At 41.2% G+C, this 18,666-nt stretch overlaps 2 protein-coding genes and 1 non-coding gene across 5 annotated transcripts; 1 reads left to right on the forward strand and 2 right to left on the reverse strand.

Annotated features, from left to right (window-relative positions):
• The first annotated feature begins 913 nt into the window (after positions 1-913).
• dpp3 (dipeptidyl-peptidase 3) lies at positions 914-13,161 on the forward strand. 2 transcript variants are annotated; one of them, XM_071460158.1, is made up of 19 exons: positions 914-1,201; positions 2,836-2,994; positions 3,174-3,318; positions 3,448-3,537; positions 3,689-3,826; positions 4,158-4,232; positions 4,437-4,527; positions 4,780-4,910; positions 5,223-5,353; positions 5,740-5,798; positions 6,866-7,060; positions 7,204-7,316; positions 7,447-7,539; positions 7,989-8,051; positions 8,201-8,325; positions 9,181-9,301; positions 10,446-10,625; positions 11,287-11,449; positions 12,219-13,161. In XM_071460158.1, the coding sequence occupies exons 1-19, from the start codon at positions 993-995 to the stop codon at positions 12,359-12,361; spliced, it is 2,424 nt and encodes an 807-aa protein (XP_071316259.1). In that variant the 5' UTR covers positions 914-992; the 3' UTR covers positions 12,362-13,161. The 2 variants fall into 2 exon arrangements, with proteins under 2 accessions (XP_071316259.1, XP_071316260.1); XM_071460159.1 differs by lacking the exon at positions 914-1,201 and adding an exon at positions 1,363-1,491.
• trnas-gcu (transfer RNA serine (anticodon GCU)) lies at positions 1,093-1,174 on the reverse strand. The gene has a single exon. It is a non-coding gene; the product is annotated as a tRNA-Ser (tRNA).
• Positions 13,162-13,224: 63 nt separating the features above from the next.
• LOC139607392 (ras and Rab interactor 2-like) lies at positions 13,225-18,474 on the reverse strand. Of its 2 annotated transcripts, XM_071460167.1 has the most exons (7): positions 18,237-18,474; positions 17,808-17,885; positions 16,430-16,633; positions 16,182-16,296; positions 15,543-15,615; positions 15,282-15,373; positions 13,225-14,853 (listed from the first exon to the last, which is right to left on the reverse strand). In XM_071460167.1, exons 3-7 carry the CDS (start codon positions 16,631-16,633, stop codon positions 13,481-13,483), a joined length of 1,857 nt encoding a protein of 618 aa, XP_071316268.1. In that variant the 5' UTR covers positions 17,808-17,885; positions 18,237-18,474; the 3' UTR covers positions 13,225-13,480. The 2 variants fall into 2 exon arrangements, with proteins under 2 accessions (XP_071316268.1, XP_071316265.1); XM_071460164.1 differs by lacking the exon at positions 17,808-17,885 and having other exon boundaries at positions 18,237-18,468.
• Between the last annotated feature and the right edge of the window lie 192 nt (positions 18,475-18,666).

Below are 18,666 nucleotides of genomic sequence, written 5' to 3' on the forward strand. Positions count from 1 at the left end.
GCATTGAGTGGTGACAACACAGGGATCAGGAGAGACAAGGAAGACATTACATTCAACTCAAAATAGAGCTAGTGGTATGTTCTTGTTACTTGAGAAAATCAGAGTGAAAGGAAAGGATGGAAGAAATAAGAAGACTGGTGGAAGTGGAGGAGGCAGAAGATGTTTGGTCAGTTTCCTGAGGAGAACAGGACTGATGGGAAAAATCTGAGAAACCTGACACAGTGAAATGAGCTAGACTATAAGCTCCAAATGGGCAGGCCTTGAAATAAGCTGAACGTAGGTAACCACACGCCATCTTTGATAGACACACGTCAGCTTAGGCTAACTAACTTGGCATATATTTCAGAAGGAAACTGCAGCATGGTGATGCTATTGTGTTACACTAACAGGCGTTTCTATTATTTTGTCGACCCCATTCACAAGGGTGGGCTAATTAACAGAAACCCTCTCTATATAATGTATCACTGTTTGACAGCACCACAGACTAAATCCTACATAATGCTAAATACACACTTCTCTAAAACTTACTCTAAACTTTGATGATTAGTCTAAATGATTATTAACAATTATTAGGCTACCACTATTTTAACCATCCATATTTACAATTGTCTATATTATGAGCTCAGGCTAAATAACACAAACTATACATTATGCAGTACAGTTGAACAACATCACAAAGTGCTCAACAATTAAATCAACACCTCTCTAACTCAGCTTCAACAAAAACTGAACATTATAACCATAATAAGTCACTGTTGTATTAGGCTGTGATCAGTTTACCTGATGGCACCTAATGACTGCGAACTGAGGGTGCTGTAGGGCTTGACTCTCTCCACAAGATGGCAGAAATGCGACACTAAGGATGCCAGCTGCCTTTGAGCCTCAGAGAGGAAGACGTGGAGGAAGTAAGGGGAGGAGACAGTTCGGATTTCGAGGGGGGTTAAAAGTTAGCATTTGGTGTGCTACCACGTTCATGGCAGTGTTACTGTGACATGACTTGTCTCCCTCACTTGTGCTCACATTCACATTTGATGTATAAAGTGAATCGCAGCCGGACGATGTTGAGATGCGTCCGTTCGTGCAATAGGATTTCGACGAGGATGGGATTCGAACCCACGCGTGCAGAGCACAATGGATTAGCAGTCCATCGCCTTAACCACTCGGCCACCTCGTCAGGTAGCCTTCAGTGGACGAGACAGTGGTAATTATACATGCCTACCAGAGTATTTGTCGTTTTAAGTCTTATATGTGTTGCGTGTCGGGGTGTACTGCACCAATATCAAAGCTCATGTGTGTCAGGTTTACTCTTGGTCAGAAATTCCGTTGGGAAGCGTGTCGGACAGTACGGCGACGCTACTGGTTAAAATTTCTATCAACCACAATATTCAAATTGTGATTGGTTGAGGGGCGGGTCTTACGTTGAATGAATACAGGAAGTGTACAGCGTGAGACTGCAATTTGACGTTCGCAGGAGCTGTTTGAAGAAATACGGTAACAAGCTGCTGAGTTCATTTCCACCTCTATACCTATTGAAATGCATTGAATGGCAGCTAACGGTATACAGAAGTAGGTCGTGTAGTGTTTGCCGCCAAATATTTTGCTTACAGAAGTTGTGGTAGTGTGTTTAAATGCTCCAAGCGCTCAGCACCTGTTTAGCATCCACGCTAGGAGCTAGCGTTAACCCCGAGTTAGCTGTTTGCACTAGCCTGAAGTCTAAACGTTTTTTCAGCATTTATTTTAATATGTGATTTCAGTGTAGTCTTCCTGTTGGTAGACTGCTGATTTTAAAGGGGTACGCAAACGTGTTACTTTCGGCATACAAGTCCTACTCTTTAACTTTGTACAATTATTGGTTTTAGTGGAAAGTGAAACAGAAAACTGAATTCAGATTATTCAAATTACTGTTAACTGGTTCCTCTTGAATCTGTGCCACGGTCCGCTAGAATAGATCAAGGTTCAGGGTCAGCAACTTTTATTTCTATTGGACAGATGTAATTTGAATAAATACTTATTTTACCTTTGCCTGCGTCCCAAGCTTAACTTGAACCGTTAACTTACATCAATATGCTGTAACAATATCACCACTTCAATCACTGCAGTTTCCTGTTCTGCGTCTTTAGAGCTATCAAGTGTCTAAAGATATCCCGAAACACAAGAAACGGCAGAATCCATTCAGTCCAATTCATCCATATATCCAATCAGAAATTTTAACTATTTATTGTTAGTTAGTTGATGGACACTAACATAATAGTCAATAATTTTGATAATCAGCTTATAATGAGATGAAGAACTGGTTGTTTTTTGTGTTTTATGTAGTTCTGTGTATGTTTTTGTGAGTTTTGGGCTATCAGTTGGACAAAAACAGCTAGGCCTCTGATAAATGTTGATGGTTATTCACCAGTGTTTATACAGTAGATGATACATTTTCCTTTATTACTCTTCTCTTGTCCACTCCAATTTACAGTATATCTAGCAATCTGGCACCTGCTGAGTGTACAAATTACCTGCCATTTATATAATTTTATAATCATTGAATGTGTGTGTTTGCACAGTACACATGCTGCTTGTCAGGTGTGCAAATACTCCCCAGGTCTCACTGTGTGACAAAACCAAAAGCCAATGCAAATTGTTCTTACTTGCAATTTCTTTTTTTTTTTCTTTTTTTTTCCTCTTATACTCCACTTACCTCATTACTGTCTTTATTTACTCTGTTTCTCCTCTCATTTCTTTGTCTTCTACCTTTCATTCTCATCCCATTTACTTACATAACCTCATTTACTCTTCTCTTCTCATTCTTTTCTCTGTCTCCTTTTCTCTTCCCGTCTCATAATTCAGTTCCTTATCGTCAGTGCTGAACCTCAGACTAAAGATGGTGGACTCTCAGTACTACCTCCCAAATGACATTGGTATCTCTGCACTTGACTGTGGTGAGGCCTTCCGTCTGCTTTCACCTCAGGAGAAGATGTATGCCCACTACCTGTCACGCGCCGCCTGGTATGTTACCAGTCTCAGCATGTAGCAAGTTCAAGTCAACACTAGTGAAATCAAGAAATCAATAGAGGTCCTAAATGTGAAAAGTAATATCTTGCCTGTTTTAAAGAATACAGACTTTAGTTTATTGAAGAACTGAAACCCTGCTGACAAAAAAAAAAAAAAAATGTTGGCTCTCTTAGGTATGGCGGTCTGGCAGTGCTGCTGCAGACATCCCCTGAGTCGGCAAACATCTTTGTCTTGCTGCAGAGAATCTTCAGGAAGCAGACGCCTGCACAGCTGGCAGAGGTCGCCACAGCAGCTGGACTCAGCTCTGAGGAGTACCAGGTATTGTTTCTGCTGTCTTGGAACACCCTTTCATCCACAAACCAGTACAAACATGTAAAGGTGTTCATTATGCCGCACACTTGATGAAAATTATTTTTATCAAATCTTTTTCTTGTGTGTGAATTTCAGGCCTTCTTGGTGTATGCAGCCGGTCTGTATGCCAACATGGGAAACTACAAGTCTTTTGGAGACACGAAGTTCATACCAAATCTACCTAAGGTGAGACAGCCTGCTGTGTCAGGCGTCAACTTCTGTTGGATAAACACAGCATCAACAAAAACATGCCAGTATAAGCTTCAATGTACAGAATACACAGGCATGTTAGTAGATTATAAGATGCTTATGATCTGTAATGCTCCTTTACTGCCAGGACAAGCTGAAGGCTCTGGTGTGGGCCAGCCAGGCATTTCAGGAACAGCCCGCTGAGACGGAGGCTCTGTGGGACAGCTGCTCGTGTCTTCTCTACTCTCTGGAAGACAGACAGAAACAGCTGGGGCTGGGCGACAAGGTGGGAGCTCACTGTAGAGTTCAAGGCAGCTTGGACCAAAACTATTTTGCCCGTTAATATTTATTGAAAGATATAATGTGCTGTCAAGACTAGACAGATTTGACAAATGAAATTCTGCATAGTTTAGTGGCTTTTGGTCTCTTTAGCAGGTATTTCTGTTTGAATCCAAAAGGTCTCAGGATTTCTTCTTCCTCTCCCTGTTTTCGTATTTTTGAGATGTTACTCATGTCAGATATTGAATGTTTTTAAGTCATAAATCCAAAAGTTAACAGGGTGGTGTCTTTAGCTTGCCCAACAATGCTGACGTGTCCTGTGTTTTTCCTTTCTGTAGGGAATTACCACCTACTTCTCAGGAAACTGCTGTCTGGAGGATGCTGAGCTGGCTCAGAAGTTCCTTGACTCAAAAGTAAGCTGAATTCACATTTAAACTAAATACTCTACTAAATACATTCTTATCCATTTCTTCAGTCTCCTCCTGGTTAAATTAAATTAAATATTTCAAATTCCTCTGATAAGTCTTTCCTCCAGTTTGATGGCTCCTGTCTCTGCCTTTTTCACCCCTTCACATATATTTCAGTCTAATTAGGCTTGTCTTGTGGTCTGTCTGTAGAAACTGTCTGCCTACAACACCCGTCTGTTTAAGAGGGAAAATGGAGGGAAAGCCTGCTATGAGGTGCGCTTGGCCTCAGCTGTGCAGAAAGGTCAGAACTGCAGTGAAGTAAATGGAGCTTTACAGGAGAATCACAATAATATTTATAAACATTCACCAATCATGTCGCACTTGAATATTTGTGTGTATATATGTGAAGATGTATCATGTGGCACGACTCCACATGTTGTACTAAAGACATTATAGCTTGTGATCTCAAGTGCATAGTGATTACTGACAAATGCTCTCAATGATGGTTCACAGTCAACAGTAAGAAAAATAAACGTATGCTACGTCCTCACAGATTGCGCCGTGGACGGGGAGTGCGAGTCGTGCTGCGGCAGCTTCAGCTTCGAAGACAAAGAGTTCACTGTGAAGAGGGGAGACTATGCTCCTGTCATGGAAAAAGTCTGCCATTACCTCCAACAAGCACAGGTGTGAAGATGATAGAGCAACATGAAATTCTTTTTAGATTACAATAAACTGTGGTTGTTACGTTTTTTTGGAGTTGATAAAATATCAGTGAGTGAAAGTGGGCGAACAGTGGGACAGGGGAACCAAAATTACAAACAATGGCAAAATTCAACTTAAAGCACTTTGGCAAAACAATAACGGGAAGAGTAGGTGAGAATACAAAGATACTCCTCGAGTGCAGGAGTGAATGAATGAGTTGGTAACATCAAAATAATTTTCTTGCCACCATTCCACTTTTGAAAGTCTTGTTCTCTTCCCAAATAATCGACACAGGCCTACGCTGCCAACGAGAACCAGAGAAAGATGCTTGAAGAGTACAGGCGCAGCTTCACCCTCGGCTCAGTTGAAGCCCATAAAGAGGGCTCACGCTATTGGATCAAAGACAAAGGACCAATTGTTGAGAGGTGAGCCTACAGCATACCTCTGCAATAAAAGGGTTGTTCCATTATGCGGTACCTATTTTGGAAATCAAAACACAGAAGTTGTGACTTGAACGATCTCCACACATCACGCTAACCTTGAGTGTTATCTGGTTTATGACAGAGGTAATTCAGAAAGAAAATATGTCGTTGTGCAGCTGGAAGATCTGGGTTGTGTTCCAGCAACTTTTACTTCCTCATTGATCTTGGTCTTACTAAATCATTGATATTCATTAGTTGTTCACTCACTTATCAAGTTCATTCTGACCTTTGCACTGACTGTTAAATAGTACTCCATTGTATTAATCACCAAAATCTGTCTTTCTCTGCTCTTTATTCCTCCTTACTCCTTCACTCCCTCCCTCTCTCAGTTATATAGGTTTCATAGAGAGCTACAGAGACCCATTTGGCTCCAGAGGAGAGTTTGAAGGTAACTACCGCAGCGATCAAGAATAGTGATACTCTGGGCCTCTCTAGGTTTTATTGCTGTAATACAGAGCTTGAGACTATTGGGTGAAATTAACATTATGACTAAGCTACAAAAACTGTTACTCTACTAGATCTACAGAGGCTTCAGAGAGTATTCAGACCCCTTCACTTTTTGCACAATTTATGTTGTAGATTAAATTTTAAATGGATAAAATTGCCAATCTACACTTAATAATCTTTTAGAATTTAGAATTTTTTTGCAAATTTACTAAAAATGAAAAACTAAAATCTCTCATTTATGAAAATCCTCAGAAGCTTTAATGCAGTACTTTGTAGAAGCCTGTTTGGCAGCAGTTACAGATTTGAGTCTTTTTAAGCTTTGCACACATGGATTTGGGCACTTTATCCCAGTCATCCTCTCAAGCTCAGGTCAGATTGGATGTGATTGTGATTGAACTGACGCCCCAGTCTCAGGTTGCGTGCACTCCGGAGCAGTTTTTTTTTTTTTTTTTTTAAAGGACCTCTCTGTGTTTGGCTGCATTTATTCTTCCCTCAATCCTGACCAGTCTTTCTGTCACTGCCCCCCTCCTACCCCCATAGCATGAAGCTGCCACAACCATGTATCACTATATATAATACTACTATATATAAACTCCAAGCACGCTGTCATATTCCTTTTTTTAAAGGTAGAGTAAGCAGTGCTGGAGAAGGACTGTTGATATTTGAACTCTACAACAAAACAAATATACCATGCTGGCTCTGTGAATCATAGCAAAGCTAATGTTACCTCTCTGTCAATACACTATTTTGGTGCTTGGCTATCATTCCAGGCTGAAGTCCATAGACAACATGCTGTTAATGTAGCTTAATCTACCTTCAAAGAAGATGGCTCATGTGAAAAGTTGAAAGAAACCCATGCATACATAGTTTACATGGCAGGAGAGTTCATATTACCGTCCTCATCTATTATTTATCTAATGGGCAGTACAGTTTTTCTTTGAGATTAGTCATTGTTTTAGTTGTGGTTTCACTGTCAAATCACGGTCTTCTTTGTGGTGTCACTTCTAGGTTTTGTTGCAGTGGTGAACAAGGCGATGAGCGAGCGTTTTGCCAAGCTCGTGGGCTCAGCAGAAGTCTTGCTTCCTGAGCTGCCTTGGCCCAGGGAGTTTGAGAAGGACACTTTCCTTAAACCTGACTTCACCTCACTGGATGTTCTCACCTTTGCTGGCAGTGGAATACCGGCTGGCATCAACATCCCCAACTGTACGTACACTGAGATGTCTGACACTGTTCAATGGCACCAATTTGGTTTTAGGTTTAGAATTTATTTGTGCGTTTTAAAGCACAATTCACACTGAATGTCAGCATCACACTTAAAAAACAGTGTTTGTGTGTTTTTGTGTTAGACGATGACATCAGACAGTCGGAGGGCTTTAAAAACGTGTCACTAGGCAACGTGCTGGCTGTAGCCTATGCTACACAAAAAGAAAAGCTCACCTTCCTGGAGGAGGACGACAAGGTAACACACACAGCTTCCTGATTGTCTTACACACCAGCTCTTGTCTGTCTCACACACTCTCATAATTTTACATTCTCCTGTTTGTGTCTATGTGTGTGTGTTTGTGTGTGTGTGTGTGTCTTTGCTCTAGGATTTGTTCATCAAGTGGAAGGGCCCATCATTCGAGGTGCAGGTTGGACTTCATGAGCTGTTGGGCCATGGAAGCGGGAAGCTGTTTGTCCAGGTCAGTCAAACATATTGTTGTAATATATTATACATCTTGCATTGTGATACACGCAGCTCTTCACTGTACAAGAAAATTGTGATTAGAATTGATTGTGTTGTATGTTACACCTGCTTATATGTTGTGTAAAAACAAAGTCCACTGACCTCGGTTGCATGGCCATTAAAGTGAAGGCATATCAGCACCACAGAGCTAACCTGCACCATTAGTGGTCACATGAATATTGAAAACCGCAAGCACAGTAATGTTGAGTTTGAAAGTATATGCAGTTAATCTGATGTGTTGCCCGTAACTTCCTATTGTATGTAGGGGAGAAGAAATCCAGAATTTAGATTTTGTTTTCTCCTTGTTAAAATGTTTAATCTACTGATTGAAGTATCATGAGTGAAGAAATAAAAAAGATTTGGGTTGTCTTTGTTTTTATTTACTCCATGTGTGTCTTCATGTAGGATGACAAGGGCAAGTTCAACTTTGACCAGGACAAAGTGGTCAACCCAGAGACTGGAGAACCTGTGAGTGTGTTTGTGTTTGTGTTTGTGTGTGTGTGTGTGTGTGTGTGTGTGTGTGTACCTACCTGCTTCCTGCCAGGACCAAAACTTTTAACTCTGCATGTGGCTGGCGAACAGGAGATAGGGCAACTGAAGGTGTGACTATCTTTCAGGTGTCCAGTTGGTATCGGGGCAGCGAGACGTGGGACAGTAAATTCTCCACAATTGCCTCCTCTTATGAAGAATGCCGCGCTGAGTGTGTCGGACTCTATCTGTGTCTCAAGAAACAAGTGCTCAGGTACATCTTTCTTTCAACCTTCAATCTGGCTCTGTGTGAATTTGACATAGCTGTACATTAATTAATTTAGCTATGAAATGGCTTTAAGATGTTTGATGGTGGGGTGGGAAATGACTTTTGACGGGTTTGGTTTAAAAAAGGCAGAAACAGCGACTGCACGATAGATGCTGACATTAGCCTCTGAAGAGCAGACGCCTCTTCCCTCACTCTGTTACAGAATGAGGACAAAGGGGGATTTTTTTTGTTTAATCCCAGGCGTCATCAACCCATTTATGTTTGAGCTTTTGCCAGCAGACAGAGCTGCTGATGCTTGTGCTGTTTTTGCACAATGACATTCATTTACTCATGTCTGACCTATGTTGATACTGTGAGTAATACGTCGCTCCGTAAATCTGAGTGTTATTTATGATAGGAGGATTTGGCTGGATTGCCTCAAAATGTAATTCGTAATTTGCTACTGGATGTAATTTTTCGAATGCTTTTGAATCCAAGCTATTTGGAAAAAATAAAATTGTATAGATATAAACTAGAGAAGTATGCAGTATGCAACCCAAAGAATAAATGCAAATTCAGTTTGTTTTTGAGCCCTAAGCAGCCCATTAGTTTGCTTTTGCTCAGGCCAGCTTTGTTAAGAAGAAGAAGTTGTTGTTTGTGTGTCAAGTACAGTCTCATCCTTTACTGATGACATTTTAGGTAAAATGATACATCTCATCCTGTCATTTAGACCCTTTTTCAAATGAAAATGATTGGAATGGATAGATTAGTATTACTGTTTAAGTCCAGGTGATTTGTGGCTGATGGTTTTGAGAGAGTCTAGTATGTTTACTGTTGCTTTTGTCTGTGTTTGTGTTCCAGTATTTTTGGCCATGAAGGCCAGGATGCAGAGGATGTGGTGTACATCAACTGGCTCAGTATGGTCAGAGCTGGACTGTTGGGCCTGGAGTTCTACACACCTGAGAGCAAGAGCTGGAGACAGGTACTCTGTCTGCTCACACACTTGTCTCTGTACTATGCTGTCTGTCCCACTCTGAACTTGGACTGGGCCTTTATTTATCAAACTTCTAAGAACTGAACTTAAAATACTCTTAAGTACCAACTGTGAGTGTGTGAGCAGTAATTTATCACACACATTTATCAGCTGACTTCCTCCTACCAGTGTAAGAGTCACTTTCAAGAGTAACTGTCAAGTAATCACAGGATTGATCATATGTGTATTACTGATTTTTATTTTTTTTTTTGCTATTTCTTCTATGGGCATTTTTTAAAAAAGTAGTATTGCCGTATGTTATTCTGCAAAAACATACAGTGTATATTAGAATTTTAAAAAAAAATCTTCAAGAAAAATAATGCAGGAAATTAACAATGAATTATATAAAGAAATCTATCTTTATCATGTCTAAATATGTATGGGATATAGTATAATTTTTATATGGTTGTATAATGCAAGACATTCTGTTGTTGGCAGATGCGGTGCATCATAGAAACTCTATAATAAGGGGAATTTATTACCACACTGACAAGAGCAAACAATGACGGTGGTTAAACAGTGACTGCAAATAAAAGTTGTGCCAGATTTAAATGTGAAAAAAGTGGTGTAATGTCATATCAAATGTTTAAATGCAAATAATGGACTAAAACTGTTCTATTTTTAATGAAACCGCTTCAGCTAATGTATTATTATTATTATTATTATTATTATTATTATTATTATTACCAGTTTAAGAGACTTTTGGAGCTCTCTATTTTTTTTTTTTTTCCAAGTCAAAAGACATTTGATAAATGGGTTTTATTCTTAAGATTGTGAGTAGGAGTAAAAGTCCAACCTTTAACTTTAAGCAGTTTGTTAAATACAGGCCCTGGTTTGTAGTGTGTAATAATGAATCATGAGTTTCATTTATATAGAACTTCAGAGATGCATAGTGTTGGGTGAACAGTGTTTACAAGACGAGTCGACATACAGACCATTAACCATCTGTTTCTGACAGCCTGGCCGGCTCAGTCCAATGTGTCTGTGTTGTTTTATAATTCAGCTTATAGTAAGTCTGTCACAGTGTTAACATGAGTGTCAGGAGGTGTATACAGTGTGTGTCATGCGTGTGCGTGTGTTTTGTCTGTCTCAGGCTCACATGCAGGCTCGTTTCGTGATCCTGCGTGTTCTGCTGGAGGCCGGGGAGGGCCTGGTGGGCCTGGAAGAAGTCACGGGACAGGACGGCAAGCCTGACGCTCGAATCACACTGGACCGGAGCAAGATCCACACTGTGGGCAAGAACGCCATCCACAGGTTCCTTTGTAAACTGCAGGTATATACTGTACTTTTCCATTTGCACCAACAGCAAGAAAGAAACATTTTGGCTTAAAAAAAAAAATTTTTAAATATAAATATATATAGTGGAGAAACACAGCCGCTTAATTGCAGTAATGCATAATTCCCTTTTGTTAAAGTTAGAGCAGAAATGATTAGCCAATTAATCCATTAGTCAAATGACTAATGAGAAAATTAAGTAATTCAAGTAAGTAATTCAAATGAGTGGTTGTAAATGTGACTGGTTTTCTTAGTCTTCTAATATAGTAGATGGAATATATTTGGACTGTTGGCTAGACTTGTTAACATAGGCTTTTAGAAACTGATGGACATATCTTAATATTTTCTGATGTTTTATACACCAATCAGTTATGGTTTAATCAAGAAAATCTGCAAATGAATCAATAAGAATAATTGTTAGTCTTAGTCCTACTTGTTCTTTATTAAATTATATTTTGAACAAGAAAATAACCTACTTCTCTGGCTGTTGTGCCCTTTAATTTTCTTTGATTGTGTATTGTTTGTAATTAATGTGGTTCTTTTATAAAATGGAACTTTTTCTGTGATGTGATTATTATTGTTATGCTGTATGACAAACCTGTTGATTTCCTCCACCTCTACACCCACCGTGTTATTAATGTGACTCCACCTTTTTGTAGGTCTTGAAGTCGACAGCGGATGTGGAAGGAGGCAGAGCTCTCTACGACGGCTACTCCACTGTCAGCAACAGCGGCGCTCACAACTTCTTGCGTCTCCGGGAGACGGTGCTGTTGAGGAAGGAAGCTCGAAAGATGTTTGTCCAGGCCAACACCAGAGTCAGTGGTATGTACCGCTTTCTGTTGTTATGGGGGTTCTCGCATGTTCATTAACTCAGACGTTGTTGTGGTTGACACTGTGGTTTTTCCTAAATCACTGGAAATTCATTTGCCCATTTGATCTGGTCTGAGAAGCATCAACCACAGGCTTCCAGGACAGACTGAGAATGTTGTGCCTTTATTTTGATACTTAAACAATTATTACACCTCTCATCTTTCTTTGAGCACCACCTTTATACCCACCTTACATTTCCGTCCAGATGTGCTCAGTCAGCCAATACATACACTCACACTACCAGACTACAAACTGTAGCGTCACTCTTACACACTGTTTAGTTTGTGATCACAGTTAAATACCTTTATAAGAAACTGGACATCACCTCCTCTTTCGGGCTCAGGTGCGATGCAGATTTGTTGAACAGAAAATATTCTTTAGAGCGTGAGCAGCTATAAACACTTTTTTTAAAACTGTCTTTTCTTGCATAACTGGCCCTTACTGCTCTCTGAATCACCCCAGTCCTCTAAAACTTGAATTTTAAAGACAACAGGAATAAATTCTCCAACTTCTCCAAGAGCAACAGTGTCACTTTAATCACTTAAGTTAGCACTATTTCATCAATACGTCATAACTAGCTGTGTCAACGGATAGCACTGAATATCATGAAAGACAATTTACCGTTCAAAATGTTGTAGTGACAGATTGAGATTGTACATGCGTAGAAGCAGTTGTAGCTTCTTGATTGATGAGTTTGTGTCTGACTCTGTGTGGTTTCCAGGGGACAGCGTAGAGCTGGTGGAGTATGAAGGCAGCGCGGCAGGTTTGATCTGCTCCTTCATCGAGCGCTTCCAAGAAGACGCAGAGCAGGTGGAGGCCAACCTGCTGGAGCTGAGCAAGAGAGACACCCAGTGCTGGTGTTGATGGACACGTGCTCCATTGGCTTCAAAAAATACCAGCTGAAATTTCTTTTTTTTTTTTTTTCAGCCATATGTGATAGTTAAGTGATACTTAATGGTTAACACACAAAATTGCACAGTGATTCAAATCCTTTTAGAGGAAACTTCTGATGAGACTTAATTAAAGTTTCATACTTCAAATAAAGCCATAGGACAAGAACACATCTGCCAAAGACACCAGCCACAGTTTTTCCAGCCACGACTCGATTCTTATAGCATCAGGTCTGACTTTGATAACTGGATCAAATACAAAGAAATAAGCTCATTAGTTTGACACCATCACTCTTTTATGTGCATTTAGGGAACATCCTTTTCTAGAAGTATTTAGAACTGTCCTTTAATCCAGTGCTGCCAGAGAATTAAGATTCTTCTTGGGTATAAAGGCCTGCGTAACTTACTGCACGTAGTTTTCACTTTTAATCACAGCAAGGTCAAAAATTGCCTTCACAAATCTTTGTCTCAGTCGTCTTTCGTCTGTACTCGAATTTCTAGCTGACTTTTGGCTAAAAAATATTTGTTTGTCCAATAAATGAAATGTTTGCCCAGCCTTGGTGTTGATGATTATTTGAAAGCTTAAGACAGCGTAATGTTAACTGCAAGGAACAATAATAGCAATGAACAATTATGCTAATTTTTGCCAATTTGGTTAAAGCAGTAATAGATGACTTCACTGTATAAAATACTGCTGTGTCTGGAAGCCCTAAAGAACTCAGTACTTAAGAAATGTGTTGTTGAATCTGCACAAATAAAATCTGTTTGATAAGATCATAGTGGTATTTTCTTTTTCTACCAGAACCATGGAACAGTGTCTTGTTTTATTTTTAAATGAAATTTACTCACAACCTGAGATTGACTTTCAATATATTTTAATAATAATAATAATAATAACAAACAGATGAAACTGATGTTTGGTTGAAGGTAACTGAACTTTTGGCTTTGTACTGAAAAAGATATTTAATTAAAAGTATTATTATGTTCTAAAAAAAAAATCTCTTAAGCACCTGGGACATTATCAACACTAATTCTACATGTGCTTCATAATATAACATATTGTAATTGAGTGACAGTCTCATATTTTTGTTCGCTAGAGGCTTGTACCGTTGTCCTGACCGTGGGATGAGTGAGGTGGAGTCTCTGCTGCCCCCTCAAGACTGCTGAAGGAACTGCAGCTGTCCGTGTCATAAAGAGAAGCAGCATTCATCTCTAAAACCAGATCTTTTCCCTCCTCCTTCCCCTTTCCATGCAGTTCCTCATCGGTTCCACCATCTTCATCCTTATTTTCATCTGCACCTGCTCCCTCTCCCTCAGCGTCTCTCTGTGATCTTTGCTTATCTGGTCTTGAAGGGGTAGCAGGTGTGTGATAAGCCTCCTCTGCCAGCGGAGAGAAGGCTGAAGAGGTGAAGGGAGAAAGAGAGAAGGGGACCTTTGGAGAAGGAGATGGGGACTGATAAGGTGAAAGCGACGGCGAAGCACTGGGTGAGTCATGTGGAGAGAGAGAAAAGGGGACCTTGGGAGAAAGAGATGGAGATTGATAAGGGGAGAGAGAGGGAGAAATACCTGGAGAGCTGTGAGGAGAGAGGGTTGGAGACACTTTGGGGAAAAGCGTAGGCGCCATGGGAGAAACAGCTGGGGAGAGGTAAGGAGGGAGCGAGGGAGAATGGGAGAAATTGATCACTGGAGAGGGCTGCATGTAGTCTGAATCATCTGGCAGACTCTCCATTACTGGCAGCTGAGCTGTAGCCTCCACTCCCTCGGCTCCGGCTTGAGTTTGGCCCGGTTCTATCTGTGTTTGGCCCTGATCCTGCAGCTCAGGCTGGAAGTGAGGAGCTGCTGATGGAGGCTGCATTTGGGCCTCTCTGGGAGTATCTTGTGTCTGTGACAGAGGTTGGGTGTGCTGAGCTTTGGGATCACTCTGAGTGGCTTGGCTCGGGGTCTCACCCTCTAAAAGGCCTTGGCACTCAGTGGGTTGGTTGGCTCCTTGTCGCTGTTTCTGGGCTTTACATCTCCCCTTAGTTTTGGGCATTAGAGGCGGTGGAGGTGGCGGGGCAAGGGGGGGTGACAGCAGGGTCGACGTCTCTGTGGAAACCCGAATCTTGAGGCTGCGTTTGAACATTCGCCGCCTGGACATGGCGTTCTGAGACTGCAGGAAAAGTGGGTTGATGAAACAAAGAGCGCCCAGGCCGGAGCCACAGTCCAACTCTCTGGGGCTACGCGTCGTGATTGGACAGAACTCGTGGAACAGAGTGGGGTTGGGACCTGGTTGTTTGGTGGTAGCGTCTGATTCAGGTGCCGCCTTGAGCAGGTACTCTGAGTTGGGCTGGGGAGCTGATTCAGAGCTTGTCTGTGGAGGAGCAGCAGGCGAGGCCAAGGTTACAGTGTCTGACTTGTTCTCCTTCTCCTTCTGGGGCTTAGGTGCCTCCCGTGGCCCACGGACGTTTAGATGGGAACTCCAAAATTCTAGAAAACAGTACAGATGTTTTTTCATTGTAGTGATTGTCATTTAATTGGTCATATAACCATATCGTCCTTTGTAATTTTGATCATTTCAGTAACTTGACAAGAAAAGTACTTAAAAAATTTATTAAAAAGGGTATATTGCTTGGCATACAGTATGTACTGTCGATTATATTACAATTCATCACTAAAACTTCATTTCAACAAGTTTCTCTGTCTACTCATTCACCAATAAACAAAAGAAAAAAGACACCTACACACAAATTTTTCCAGTGTTTGTTAAGCAGCAGCTGGGAGGTAATTACTTTTGATGTGTGTGTGTATGTGTGTGTGTGTGAGCGCCTTGTGTAAATACATTCTTTAAGGCCCAGGTATTTCAGGTTGTGATTACAAAATCAGGTGTGAGGAAACAAGGATTTGCATACACCAACCTATTCCCATATGGGAAATGGACTCGAGCTCTTTGTGGGATGTTGCCTTTGCAATTGCTTCAGGAAGCTCCAGAGGGAAAGGTAATACATCTCTGATAATAAAAAAAACACTGACATCAGTTCTCTCAGATCAATGAATATTGGCAATCAATGTAGATAAAGATGAAGAATTAATGATAACACAATACAGTGTAAAACAAAAAGGTTTGAGATTGTGCAAGAAGGAGATCACAAATGAGGATGAGGAGGATATAAATTTACCTGCTGACACAGTAGAAGGAAATTAGTCTTGGGAGATCTGGAAAGCTGATGGCAGAAGTCTCCAGAGACAGAGCTGGGGATGACACCAATTCCAAGGTACAGGGGTATTTGGAGAAGGAGATGAGTAGTTAGTAATTCAACTTTAAACACAGACACAGCAGCTGTTTGACTGGATATATTTCTACCAACCATTTTCTAAAACCTACAATAAGTTTTTTAATTGGTTTCCTGCGTTCCAGCCACCCATTGGTTGCCATTCAATTCCAATCATTTTAGTATGAATATAATGTTTGAGAGACGTGTTATGCTATTGTAAAGCATACAGAAGTAGCTTTCACCGGACTGAAATAAGTCCAGTGCAACAAAAAATAAATGCTCTGTTTTCAGCTTTGGGTCTGTCAAAAAAATTGACGATGCTGGGATAACCAAATGAAAGTAATCTCATGTTTCATGCATTTTCAATGAGTATATATGACGACTGCCTAAATCTGTGCAATCAAACAAGCCTGGCAGAATGTGCCATTTTAATCATATAGCGCACAACAGTCTTTAAGTTTCAACATGCCTTGCTGTGTAATTACACTGATGTAATTACACATTTGCCCATCATATCAGTGTTCAGGAATGTCAGGCTCTTACTGCAGTGCTCCTCCCTGATGCCAAACTGCTGGACGAAGGACGGCACGCTGTCATCCGCCAAACGGACACACAGCACGTTTCTCTGGGATGTGCGAGACTTTCGCACCAGGAACGTCTGCAGGACAACACAGCTGATGAGTGTGAGTGGGTAGGACGTGGAGAGAGCGTGGGCAAGACAGGTAAACTACTGCGTGTGTACACTCTGACAAATGGTGCGCTTTAACGTGCGCTGAACGTGTGTATCTGACCCCAGGAGGCTCTTTCCGCAGTATGTGCAGTGCAGTGGCCGGGTTGATCAGCAGCTGAAGCCAGACAGGAACTGTGAGCAGGAGGCGGTCCAGCACGCTGATGCTTCTCAGGGAGCCTCGTCCCCGTTGATGCCCCAAGACCTTGCGCTGTGATGGCTGGGCGGGCTCCGGGAAATCATACAGAGGTTCTTCTTGCTGTGCCATCTACACACAACACACACAGCAAAATTACACACATTGTTGTTAATTGTCCTGCAATTGATCACGTACCCTTATACATGCTACAGATGGTTATTATACAGACAGGTGAAAAATTCAAGGAAAAACCAACATAAAGTGTCTTAATAAAGTGTTGGGGCACCACATGCTGCCAGAACAGAACACAATTCTTCTAAAATATATTCCCTCATTTGGTGCTTCACTGATGGCGGTGGAGAGTGTTGTCCAGCACGTCGGTCCAAAATCTCCAATAGGTGATAAACTGAGTTGATATCTGGTGACCCTGAAGGCCATAGCGTATGATTCATTTTCATACTCATCAAACCATTCGTGACCCCTCATGCCCTATAAATGGGAGCATTGTCAACCTGGAAGAGACCACTCCCACTCTCAGGACAGAAGTGTTTCATCATAGGATAAAGGTGATCACTCAGAACAACTTTGTATTGTATACTTTTTGCAGCACTGAACTCTCAAATGTGCTTTAATCTTTGTAATGAGGGGTTTACGCTGCACCCTACTATAACATCCCTCTCTATGTAATTGTCGACAGACAGTTCTTGCTGACACATTCTGATCACGTCCTGCATTGACATGTTTTTCCTTTCATATTCCACTACACTGATCGTCAAATGTGCTCAGTCAACCACAATTTCCAACCCTATTTACTGATGTCTTTCCTATACATCTAAATGCAGATGTCACTTTGGTCTCTGCTCCTTTTTAAAACACCAGCCAGTTCAGCAGTCGCTGTGACTGAAGCTCTTTCAAAGTCAAAGTAGATTTGTTATAAGTTTTTACTTTCCACTGTTGCCAGGTGCTTGCACATTGTGGGAACTGTTGGGTTTCTCTCTATAATATTGTAAGGTCTGTAAAGTGCCTTGAGACAATGTATGTCATGATTTACAAATACAACTGAATTGAACTGAATCTTTTCAATCTTGATACAAAATCAGAATCACATGGGCATGCTCAGCATCTTTATACATGCCACAGAGCATGATTGAATGTGAACTACTTCCCCGTGCAGTGGACCTGTGTGGAAGCATCTGCACTTGTTATGTTTCTCCACTCATTTTTCAGGTTTTGCGTTAATTTGTCTTTATGTGTGGTCACATTCAGGACAGGAGGATGGGTGCAGACACACACAGACACACACCTGTGCTGTAAATCTGCCTGGCTTTACACAGCAAGTCCAGACTTGGCAAAGTGCAGCAGCCTAGACAGATCTTAAATGCTGCAGGAAACAAACATTTAAAATATAACCACACAGGCCTGGTACACAAACGCAACAGAACACAAAGTAACATTAAATATTCAAAATAAAGGCAACTGGCATCGACACAGATTATTTAAGGGTATAATTATGAATATATCTTCCACCCTATTTAAGCTCCCTTCTGACTGCAGTCTACATGTCAATATCTGTCTGGATCCGCAGCGTGCATTCCTGCAAAACTTGTATATTTCCTCTTCCAACTATGTTACACACAGAGGCTTCCTGATGAGCAACCACACAACTTGTTGCAGTTGTAAACACTTGTTTGTGTCTACGACGCATTTTAACTTCACCAGGCTCGTCGCTTACCTCTTCGGCCTGATTCCTCTTTTAATCCCCCTCCCCGCCTCCCGGCCGGCTCCACTTTATGATGAAAGCATGCTCCTTATTCCTCCATGTTTCAGGTTTAACTACGGTGGTGAACTTCTCCTCCACGGCGGCCTGTCATGACGTGTGGACCCAGGTCTGGACTGGAGACGTCTCCCCTCTGTAGCTCCTCCTCCCCTCCCACCTAATCCTACCTGGAAACAACTATGTCACAATACTGCGAGTTATGTGCTGGGGGGTAAACTAGATTAAATTAAATTTAAATTAATGATTACATTTATTTTCAGACTTGCAGCAAGTTTAACTTTAGTGTTATGGCGTTATTATGATGAGCGTTATTATAATAATAGTAATAATGTACAATTTTGCTGCAGTGGCATATTTGGCCTTGTGTTTGCTATAATCAGCCACA

The sequence above is a fragment of the Trachinotus anak genome, unplaced genomic scaffold (genome assembly GCF_046630095.1).
Source record: "Trachinotus anak isolate AG129_WGS33_773 ecotype Australia unplaced genomic scaffold, CSIRO_AGI_Tana_v1 ptg000024l, whole genome shotgun sequence".
Lineage (NCBI taxonomy): Eukaryota > Metazoa > Chordata > Actinopteri > Carangiformes > Carangidae > Trachinotus > Trachinotus anak.

Excerpts from the sequence above, each read along its gene's own strand:
- dpp3 (XM_071460158.1), top strand. The coding sequence starts at position 993 with ATGACTTGTCTCCCTCACTTGTGCTCACATTCACATTTGATGTATAAA. Across the intron at positions 4,528-4,779 it reads GGCCTCAGCTGTGCAGAAAG|ATTGCGCCGTGGACGGGGAG; the intron begins GTCAGAACTGCA and ends ACGTCCTCACAG. Across the intron at positions 8,052-8,200 it reads ACCCAGAGACTGGAGAACCT|GTGTCCAGTTGGTATCGGGG; the intron begins GTGAGTGTGTTT and ends ACTATCTTTCAG.
- LOC139607392 (XM_071460167.1), bottom strand. The coding sequence starts at position 16,633 with ATGGCACAGCAAGAAGAACCTCTGTATGATTTCCCGGAGCCCGCCCAG. Across the intron at positions 15,616-16,181 it reads CATCAGGGAGGAGCACTGCA|CTCTGTCTCTGGAGACTTCT; the intron begins GTAAGAGCCTGA and ends TGTCATCCCCAG. Across the intron at positions 14,854-15,281 it reads CATTTCCCATATGGGAATAG|AATTTTGGAGTTCCCATCTA; the intron begins GTTGGTGTATGC and ends ACTGTTTTCTAG.